Source organism: Apaloderma vittatum, unplaced genomic scaffold (assembly GCF_000703405.1).
Source record: "Apaloderma vittatum isolate BGI_N311 unplaced genomic scaffold, ASM70340v1 scaffold21653, whole genome shotgun sequence".
NCBI classification, from domain to species: Eukaryota; Metazoa; Chordata; class Aves; order Trogoniformes; family Trogonidae; genus Apaloderma; species Apaloderma vittatum.
This window is the reverse complement of record NW_009708909.1, coordinates 1-10,124: the sequence shown is the minus strand read 5'-3', so window position 1 is coordinate 10,124 and position 10,124 is coordinate 1. Positions and strand designations below refer to the sequence as shown.

The 10,124-nt window shown below is 38.3% G+C and overlaps 1 protein-coding gene across 1 annotated transcript; it reads right to left on the bottom strand.

Annotated features, from left to right (window-relative positions):
• Positions 1-3,282: 3,282 nt before the first annotated feature.
• Positions 3,283-10,092, bottom strand: BTF3 (basic transcription factor 3). Its single transcript, XM_009866733.1, has 5 exons — positions 10,010-10,092; positions 7,180-7,293; positions 6,772-6,973; positions 4,172-4,228; positions 3,283-3,650 (listed from the first exon to the last, which is right to left on the bottom strand). The coding sequence occupies exons 1-5, from the start codon at positions 10,076-10,078 to the stop codon at positions 3,604-3,606; spliced, it is 489 nt and encodes a 162-aa protein (XP_009865035.1). The 5' UTR covers positions 10,079-10,092; the 3' UTR covers positions 3,283-3,603.
• Positions 10,093-10,124: the final 32 nt, after the last annotated feature.

Here is a 10,124-nt window from a genome sequence, read left to right as displayed (position 1 = left end):
AAAAAAAAGACTTCCTTGCAGAGTTCAGTCTCTCTTACAGGGTCAGGATCTTTCAACTATCACATTCAATGGAAAGTATTTTCAGCAACTCTCAGAAATTGCTGTATGCAGCTGAAACTATAGATCTGAAAAGGAACAAAAAATAGCTTTGAAAAAACAAGATCCACATTGCATGTACTTATGTAAGGCCAAGACAATTCTGAGTACTTGTTAATACTTCAAAATACCTAGTTTAAATGTCTCTTATTTACATACAACAGTCATTTAAGACTGTAATCTCGTCATCAACACAGACGTCCCTGTAGGCTTTTCTGTCTGTGCTGAATATTAAACCCCTAGTTTCGCAACTTGTACAAATCCTTCTCACAAATAGTATATGATGTTCTGCATCATTCCCATCATCTCCCTTGAAAAACATTAAGCTTCCTCCACTCACCTCCCACCACATTTAGCAGCCACACACTCAAGCTTTTTTTCCCTCAGCCACTGTTCTGATTGTATCTTGGCTTTCTTTTAATTCTTCCTCTACCTCTGACAACAAATACAAGCTATTCTCTTAATTTCCACTGTCCTTTGTTACTCCATCTGTGCCATAATGCGACATTTAGGTTTTCAGCAGAGGTACAAGAAACCGCTTTAGGGAAGGTGAGATGTCTGTATGACATTACACCCACAAACAAACCTTATTAGCACAAAATTTCATGTAGTGAGAACTACATGGACTTCCCCTAGTGCCCTAGCAAATCAACATAATGAGGTAATAAGATTAATTTGGTATTTGAGGTATTGAGCTGTGAATATTTTAAACCAACTGAAGTGATCATCCTTGGTCGCATGTATTAAATACGCACTAATAATAGTGTGAAATTTTCACTGGTAGCTTTTCCTGAGAAACATAGCCTCAAAATCATGAGATGTGAAAGAAAAAGAAAATCTAACCTATAATAACTCAAAATGCCTTCTAGAGCTTTAAAAAACACTGTTATTTTAAAACCATAGTAGGGAGCTTTTTACTTCTATCTATGCACCATACTGGGTTTCACCATCTTCCAAAAAGCATTTTTTTTTTAAATTAGAATATACTAATTTTAATCCAAAGCAAAGCCTTCAAAGCATGAGACTAACAATTAAGAGAGTTCTTCAAGTCTGTTGCAAAACTCATGAAAGAAATCTTACTAGTACTGACCATTGCATTGGAGTCAATGTTACAAAGTTCCATACGACAAACGAATATTCCCTTAAAAATAAAAAGCTCAAACAAAGCCCTGTTTCACTAGAAATGAAGGCATATTTTCTCGTGTCTCCATAGTCCAAGATATTCGGAATGGAGATACAAAGCCACTTTCCTTGAGCAAGACTACAGATGTGATCCGTAATGGCATAATTACAGTTTGGTTACACAGAATTTCAAACTAATGAGAAATGTCAACACAATTATTTTCAGTTTCTCGCAGTTAATGACAGACTAAAAGACTATAAACCAAACTGCTTATGGAAAGGAAATAAACACAGCGTTGAGTCCAGGACTAAGCATATAAACTTCCGACCATGGAACTACTCTCAATTTAGAATCTGCTACAATCAAAACCACATTTTGATCATATCTTCATCCTCAGTTTGGGGATACAGAGAGTTATGCCAGTATTTCCTGACTGGTAGCGTACCTAGACTTCCACAGACACATCGTGACACATCGCATGGCTGCTTATCATTGAATTAGAATTATTTTGTATTTCAAAGACACTGTTTTAGCAAGGATCTTTTAAGCACCAAGTATGTCTGTTAGCAGGGGAAAAAGCTTATGCCATCTAGATTATCTAAGCAAGACAGTAGTTCACTTAATGAGACACAAACCAGTATGAAACATTTCATACGCCAGGGCTACACCGGCTTAGAGGAAGTATTTCTGAGGACCTACATATTTAAATCACAGAATATGCACCACATTTATTGATTCTTCAAATAAATCAGCATACATTTATTGACTTGACAGGTCACAAGAAGTGTGGTGAGCAACTCTGTAGAATTTAATTTTCACCTTTTACAGAGCAATTAGCTCTGCTCTCATTTCAAAAGTCAGTTTCGTTTTTCTACCTTTCTGTCATAATTCAGTGAATGCACTTAATTAATTCAATGCTAAAAGTGTAATTTACTGATAAAAAGTACTTGCAAACTAAGGCAAGTAAATTGGAATTGTTGCTCTTGTACCTGACTTCAGCCATGTCACGCTCACATCAGACTGCTCTTACCTCAAACCACAAGGGTTGCACAGCTCAAACAAGTTCCTCCACTATTTCCCTGCAGCAAGGGCTTACATCATGACAAACACGCTTGGCAAGTCTGACACAGTCCCACCTTTTCCCAGGCACAAGGAAAATTTTGTTATGGCGAAGTTTGACCCTGACTATTATACTGCACAAGTCAGGATGAATTTCCACTTCAAGAAGCATGTGCTCTAGAGACCACCTCAGAGAGCTGGTAGTTGAGTGCTCTTCTGTCCTAGCTTAGCTTCTATTATGGAAGTGATCTTATCTGTCATTAACACCAAAGACTCCCAAACACAAAGTTTAGCCCTCACCCCTGGAACTCCAGCCATGCAAAGGTCAGGCTGTCTTTTAAAAAGTCCTCCTTGTGCCCAAAACCCAAGTTCTCTCTTTCTCTGGAACACAAAAAAGCAACAGAAATAACATATTCCTGAAATACCAAAGATAATTATTAGTTAATAGATCTGAAAATGCCAAATACAGATTTATTTAAAGCCATTATCAATTCTATTAAGGCTTTTTCCTCTTCCATACTTAATTCTACCACCTGACATTTTCAGATAAGTAAAACCCTGGGAAAGGATTATTTAACTCATTGAATAGTTACATCCTTGAAATACCTATTAAACACTCCCCAAAGACAAAAGTTGAGCACTAGTATCTAGTTCCCCCAAGATGTCAACAGCTTGCCACTGTCCTACATGGCCAAAGTTCTTTTTCAGCTTGGACAATTTATATTAAAACACCAATAATTGTTTCTAGAATACAAATCATTTTCTTAAATTCAGTAGATTACAAAGCAACCTAGAGCTATGTAGCTCTGACATGCAAACACTAATAATTCACCAATTACGTCCAAAATGCTCTATTACGCACAGAAAATTTTTGCAGATGCCAGTTTTCTAACACAGCAAAAGAAGGATGCTCTGCAGAAAAGCAAGACCTTTTCTGATTGTATAACATTTACAGCATTTTTTTTCCTGTTTTTCTGACAAGAAGCCACACCAGAAAGTTTCTTTTATATTTTTATTGTATGCCAAAGTTCATTCAAGATGGGGTTTTGCTTGTATACAAGTTTCTCAAAAAGTGTGTCTAGGCAGACATTTGTTAGCAATCGTACTTATTTCAGCATATAGGTTTGTTCAATCAGGCCACAAAAATAATATTGTGTACAAGCAGTAACTAAAGAGCTGCAGGTTCAAGGAGTTTCCAAATATCACAGGAGGATATTTGAGATATCATCAGGAAATAAAAATAAAATCAAAGCAGTCACAATATAAAATAGCAGCTCCACACAGCTTTTTCAAGGTTTAGCTTTATTCAGAAAGTAAAACTTTTTTCAGTTTGCCTCATTCTTTGAAGCTTCATCAAAGTTTTCAACAAGATCTGGAAAAAGAAGAATGCTGAAATTAAAAAAGTTTGACCCACTTTGCCAAATGTTTTATTTTTTCTTCCAAAGTTCTACTTTATGTCAAGTGCTTACAGCATAAAAAACTTTTGCCCTATAAAATACAGACCAAGAAACTTTAAAGAACTTCATAGTTCACGCTTCTTGCTCGACCAAGTATGTTTTGGATGGTTCATTTTAAAGCACCGTTCTAAGAGCATTTAACTTCACTATGTGCACCACTGGACAAAGTAATACTGAGAAGGTAGTTTCTTACCACCCTTCTTATGGAATATTAAATTATCTTAGCCATAGCTATTTCTTTCCACCCAAAAAAAGCTAGCTCAAACAAGTAAGTCTCTCACGGTGTCTGAAAATAATTAAATCATCTCATCACAGAAATTCTGTGAGAGCCAGTGACTAGTTAGTACTCTTACCATCCTTGGCCAAATTTTATATTACACATGTTAACTGTCAGCCACGATCACTTTCTTTTCCTCTACTGCATGCTTATTCTTACCAGGAACTTCATCATCATCATCTTCACCAGTAGCAAGTGGTGCCTTTCCATCCACAGCTGCAAGAGTAAGTAGTTCACAAGCATTAGTCAAGCTCACCATAAGCATCTTGATTACTTACTTTGTTTCTGGAAAACATAATCAAAGACTGAGCTAAACTGCCCTTGCTCAATACAAATCTTTAACAAACCTAGGGAGTTCACATTTCCTTTTTGGTACTGATAATGCACAAAAAGCCCAGCAGGGAAATGAGAATATGTGTGAGAAACCACCTCAGGAGTCACCATCTTGTACCTAGGTACACTGAGTGCCTTGAACAGTAACTGTTTTCAGGTATGAGGGGAGGGGTTGGTCTTACCAACTTCTCTTAAAAGCAGCTTGGTTTATTTAGTGGTCCGTGCTTCTCAAGGTCTACAGATTCTACACCATCAAATTTTAAGGAAAAGAAAGGACTGTGTAATCCTAGGCCTTCAAGGAAAACAGGTGTAATTGTGAAGCTGCAGGCAGACACACATGACTACAGGTACTTAAAGAAATTATAGCTCCTGGCAAAGTCAGAGGAATATGGAACTGCATGCACAATTTTACACTTAGGTGGCTGAGGTAACCACATGTCCTGGTCCACATCTCTGCTGACTCAGTAATTTCTTACCCATTCCGATTATAGCTAGCAAGACTTAACCATGAGACCAATGAGCATCTGTTGAACTCAGCAGTACAATGCTAAGAGCAGGTATCTCAGATCCCTGAGTGCCTATGCCACTACTTTCACTGCTATTCTTAGCTGGACTATCAAGGGTAAGCTTCTCATATTCTCTATCACCTCAGTTTTATCCTAATTCTTCTCAGTTTTCAAGAAAATCAGCATGAAAGAGGTTCATAGTAACTCTGTACTGATTTCTAGAGAACCAAACCAGATGAATGCATAAACTTCGGTCTGAAAAGGCTTCAGACAAGGTGACCATTAACCCTCCTTTTGTTTTTCAACAGCAGAAAGGTGCTACAGCTTAAGTGCATCTTGATGTCAAATAGATCTTTTCCTGCTTAGCTGTCTCCATTCTCTCTCATCCACAAGACCAGACTAAGTTTACTTTAGCACCTGCAAATACCATCACCACAGACACTTCACTGTTCAATGTCAGGCTTCCAAATCCAGCAGAAAGAGACTATGCTGAACAGAAAGCTTAGTGTAACTATTCTGGCATTCACCCAAAAGTGGAAAGGAATAGCCATTTACTCTGTGATATGAAGCAAGCATTTTTAAACAAGCCTCCCTAGTATTAAAACTGCACAATTTAGCTTACTCAGAATTACATCCACTTTGTTACAAGCAAGGTCTTCAGAGATCATTTTAAATCATAGAATCATAGAATGGCCTAAACTGGAAGGGACCTTAGAGATCGTTTTAATCCAGCCTCCCTGCCGCCAGGGACGCCACCTCTGGACTAGATCAGGCAACACATGGGGACCGAACAGGAATCGAACCCGTGACCTTAGCGTTGTTAGCGTTATGCTCAACTGACTGAGCTAACCACCACCCTAAATCCGTCAAGGTTTTTTTCTTTCAAGCACTACTACTACCACAAGGAAGCCACAGAGGTGACATTAGCAGGGAAGGACCTGAGCTACATCAAATGAAGAATACTTCTAGCAGGACTTTTTCAGTGGGAAGTTGGCAAGACAGAAGTATCATCCACTTTAGGAACAGAAATAGAGGCTGTCTTGTTGGCAGCAAAACACAGGAAGAAAAACACAAACAAAAGCATAAGTTCAGAACAACCAGAAACTGAACGCAATTATACACTTCTTCCATTTTCTCTGTGTTTAGGACGGGGCTTAAAATATTCCAGAAAAGTAGAAAGACCATACATGCAGGACAAAAGTAACATTCTCATTGTCAACAAGCCTGTCTTTCACCCCTAATTCTCACCACTGCAGCAGAAGCTGCACCATGTACTTAAGCCCCTTCTCTACTTTTCCCAGTTTTTGGACGAAGTGTTCACATTCTTTTATTGATTTAAAGGATGGAAAAGGAAGTCAGTATAGCTAGTTTAATTAATGCTCAGGCCAGTCCTGTTCTCTAGACACATACTGAAGTTATAACACACTTCCTTACAAATACAAATTCCTTCCTAGTTATCAAAAAGCCCACGCAGAAACACCACCACTACACGTGAGGCAGGAAAGCAGGTGTATGCCCATCAGTCCCTCTCCCCATTACTTGCATTTCCATCCGAAGTGTCAAAACAGACACACTTTTTTTAATCTAACTCTTCCAGACTAACTCATCTACCTAGATTTAACGAATGAGGCATGTTAAAATACAGAAGCCTCACCAAGAAGTAAACTACCGCAAAATAAACTTTGGCTACAGCTTTCCAGTACTAGATCAGCTGTAAGATAGGCCAACAGGTGCCTCTGCTTTATTCAGTTATACGCACCACTGGATTTGCACTATAAATAAGAACTTAAGAGTCTGGTTTCTTTGTAAGCATTTTATAATATGCTTGCAGAAAGCAAGAGAGCACTGAGTTTCACTGCTGCTATACAGATAAGCCCTGTGACAGCTGCCACCATGAAGAACATTCAAGTTTCAACTTACACTGCTTGGGTAGGGCTTCTGCCAATCTCCTCAGGCTGGTCAGACTGTCAGCTCCCAGCTGGTTTAAGATGCTAGGAAGCATTTCTGTCAGCTGCTTTGTCTCAGCATGGCCAGTGATAGTGAAAGTATTAGCAGCCAGAGATGCCTGGACTTTAGGATTATTGAAGTGAATGACTGTCCCTAGGCTGGTGAACATGTTTACCTGCAAAAAAAAAGAGTAAAAAAAATCCAGTATTTGAAGTAGTTTAGGAAGATTTTTCAAGTTAAGACGAAACCGAAGTTCTTAAAGCTCAACAAAGACCTACTGATAATTTGTAAACAACTTAAGGACATTACTTACCAGAAAATTGATTCTTATATCTTTTCTATTTCTATATAGAAAACTATTTTTCCCTTTGAAGTAATTACCTCTTCAATTCCAGAAATATTGTTGACTCCCAATTTCTTCAACGAAAACTGAAGTTTCTTGTCATCTGCTGTAGCTGTTCTGTGAACAACCTTCTTCTTTCTGCGGGCAGTACCCTTTTAAAAAAACCAAAAAGTTCAAACCAATACTTCAGCAGTTCTTCAAAAACTCTGATTTTCAAGGCTGTATAACTGCTGTTCAGCCAACTGCAAATCAACTGAACCTACAAAGTTCTACTTTCATTAAGGGTGCATACAACCCCACCCTTTCAACTGCACTGCAGCTGTCTCTCCCTTGCTACAAAGCAAGCTTTGCATGTCTTGAGAAGCACGAGGTTTTAGAAAGCAACGCATCAGAGAATGCTTATTCCACAATTCTTTCTTAAGAATGAGCAATTTTATGTAATTTCTAAAGCTTATTAATTTTTCCTTAGATCACCTTTCTTAAATTGTAGCCAAATTTTGCTCATAGTCAGAGATCATAAAGTTATTAACATATCATTATCAAATGAGTACAAAAAAACTCAAAATACTCAATTTTTATTCCAAACTCTCTCATCTTAAGGACTTGCATACTTGAAGAACACTTTATTTTCCAAAAATATTTTATAAATACATTTTTAAAAATACTTCTACACAGTACTCCAGACCACTTCCATTTAGTAAGCTAAACAAGCAAAGGTTAAGTTCCCCTGCAGAAACAGAGCTCTAGATTTCACTAGGGAAATAACTGTTCCATATCAGAAGATACCTACAACTATGAAAAAGCAGGAAGTGTCATTCTATACTTCCTTGTACAATCATAAGGCTTCAGCAAAATCCAACATAAAATGTCTAGGAATAAGTGAAACTAAGCTCCTTTTTGACACACTGTAAGTACTAAGTCCTACTCAGGCAGTCCTAGTCAGCAGTAAGAGAACGTGCTGCTGTTCAGCCATATAAATAGCTGCAATACCTTTTGAGTTAATACATAGAAATTATAAAACTGGCTGGCTGCTAACACCTATCATAATCTGGTTACAAACAATAAGGAATGTTAATGATAAATTCACATGAAACTAACACTTGGAAGACTACAGCTCAGAAGTACATATATAAAGTTTGATTTGATTCATTCCCTACTATCAGGTTAGCACGCACACCAGTTTGAAATGGATTAATTTTACTACTTTGACTAGCCAAGAATTGAGCCACATAAGGCATACGTGAAGTCACCGTGGATGAAATAACTTCTCAATAAATTTCAAAATATGTCTCGAAACAAAGACTATGTAGGAACATGCACCTCCTTCTCACCCATATTAAAGAGGTATCAAACTTCAGACAATCTGAGTTTAATTTAAATGAACAGCTGCTGCTTTCATGTCCACAGATTTACTCTTCTAAAGACTACAGGTTTTTACTACACAAATTCTAGGCCGATCATGCTCAGACATACTGTTCACACCCGTCTATAACAAAGAGGGGTGGGTGCAGCAGGCCACCAATGGAATACTGCAGGCTCATCTGTCACTCTAAAAAGGTTTGCAAGAAGGGCCATAACATTCATCTGTAGTTATATGCAACCTAAAAATCTCAAATTTCGCATAACAAAATACTAAATAATCCTGAACCTAAACATTGTACTTAGGGTTTTTGTAAGATCTGCAGTCTTGCAACACGATAAAAATATTCTAGCAAAAGCACGTGCAGCCTCTTCTCATCAGGAGTGACTCCTTCCCCTTTGCCTTCTCCACACCCATCTCAACTTAGACAGTGACAATGCCATGAAAAATCCCAGTAATAATTTCCAGTTATAAATAAAATTTAAAGAGTCAACTTCAGGCATTCAAAGTACTTTACAGGCCAATTTTAAAACTTAATGAAAGCACCACTAGTATATTCTAAGCTTTGGTTAACGTCTCTAAAAGAGCTACATTGACCAGAGAGCAGCAAGAGCTGTAATCTGAATGCATGCTCTTACAAGACAAACATTAAAAGCCTCTATAGGCAGTAAACACACTGGTAATATTCACACAGTCATCAATATAACACAGCAGTTCTCTGCTTAACCAGTAACTCATACAAAGAATACACAAAATCACCAAGCCTGTTAGTAACTAGATTAACCCTGAATTAAAGCTGCCTAAACCTCCAACTAAATGCAAGAAAAGAGTCAACAGAGGAATGAAAGCTCTTAGAAACTTTGTGAGCAAGAGTTCTGATGAATAACTTGTATTCTAAAATATTGTGTGTAGGCTTTCTCAGGTATAAAAAAATTACTAAGTAACTGTTTCTTTAAAACTCAACACTGTAACTAAAACGTTTGCTACCATAGGACTGTATTAAACACACTTTCTTATTTTCAGACTACAAGTAATCACATAGCTACATACATTCAAAGGTTCTAACAAAATAAAAACGTCTTTTGATCATGTTAGTCTACAATTACAAGCACAAAATTTCCAAATTTGTGCTGAAAGGCAAAAGAACAGCCAGAGGCATCTTGGCGTTATTACTGTGGAGAGTTTGGATTGCGGCCCTCTACAATCTCTTACGAAAGCTATACCTAAGCTCTATTCTCTTCAAATCTTACCGGACTTATAAAGTAGCCCATACAAGAACACAGGCTGAAAGTCTGCTGTAACATTATAACAAACCCAAAGAAAAAAGGCTGGAGGTTCAGTTAATGCTTCTGCTAAACCGACTCCCGAGATCCCTGCGGCAGCACAGCTTCCCCTGAGGCCAGTGCAGGGCGGCACTCGGGGCTGCTCCCCCCACCCCAGTTTTCAGGACCCCTCATGCTCGACCTGGTGCACCCAAAGGGCGGGCAGAAGGCGGGGGCGGCTCCTACCTTGCCTCCGATGCGCACTTGGGCCTGCAGTTTGGCGAGCTTCTCTTGGTTCATGATCGTTTCTTTCATCTGCGGAAGCAACAACGGCGCCCAACAGCAGGCGGGTCAGGCAGCG

Excerpts from the sequence above, each read along its gene's own strand:
- BTF3 (XM_009866733.1), bottom strand. The coding sequence starts at position 10,078 with ATGAAAGAAACGATCATGAACCAAGAGAAGCTCGCCAAACTGCAGGCC. Across the intron at positions 6,974-7,179 it reads ATATTTCTGGAATTGAAGAG|GTAAACATGTTCACCAGCCT; the intron begins GTAATTACTTCA and ends TTTTTTTTGCAG. Across the intron at positions 4,229-6,771 it reads AGAAGCCCTACCCAAGCAGT|CTGTGGATGGAAAGGCACCA; the intron begins GTAAGTTGAAAC and ends TTACTCTTGCAG.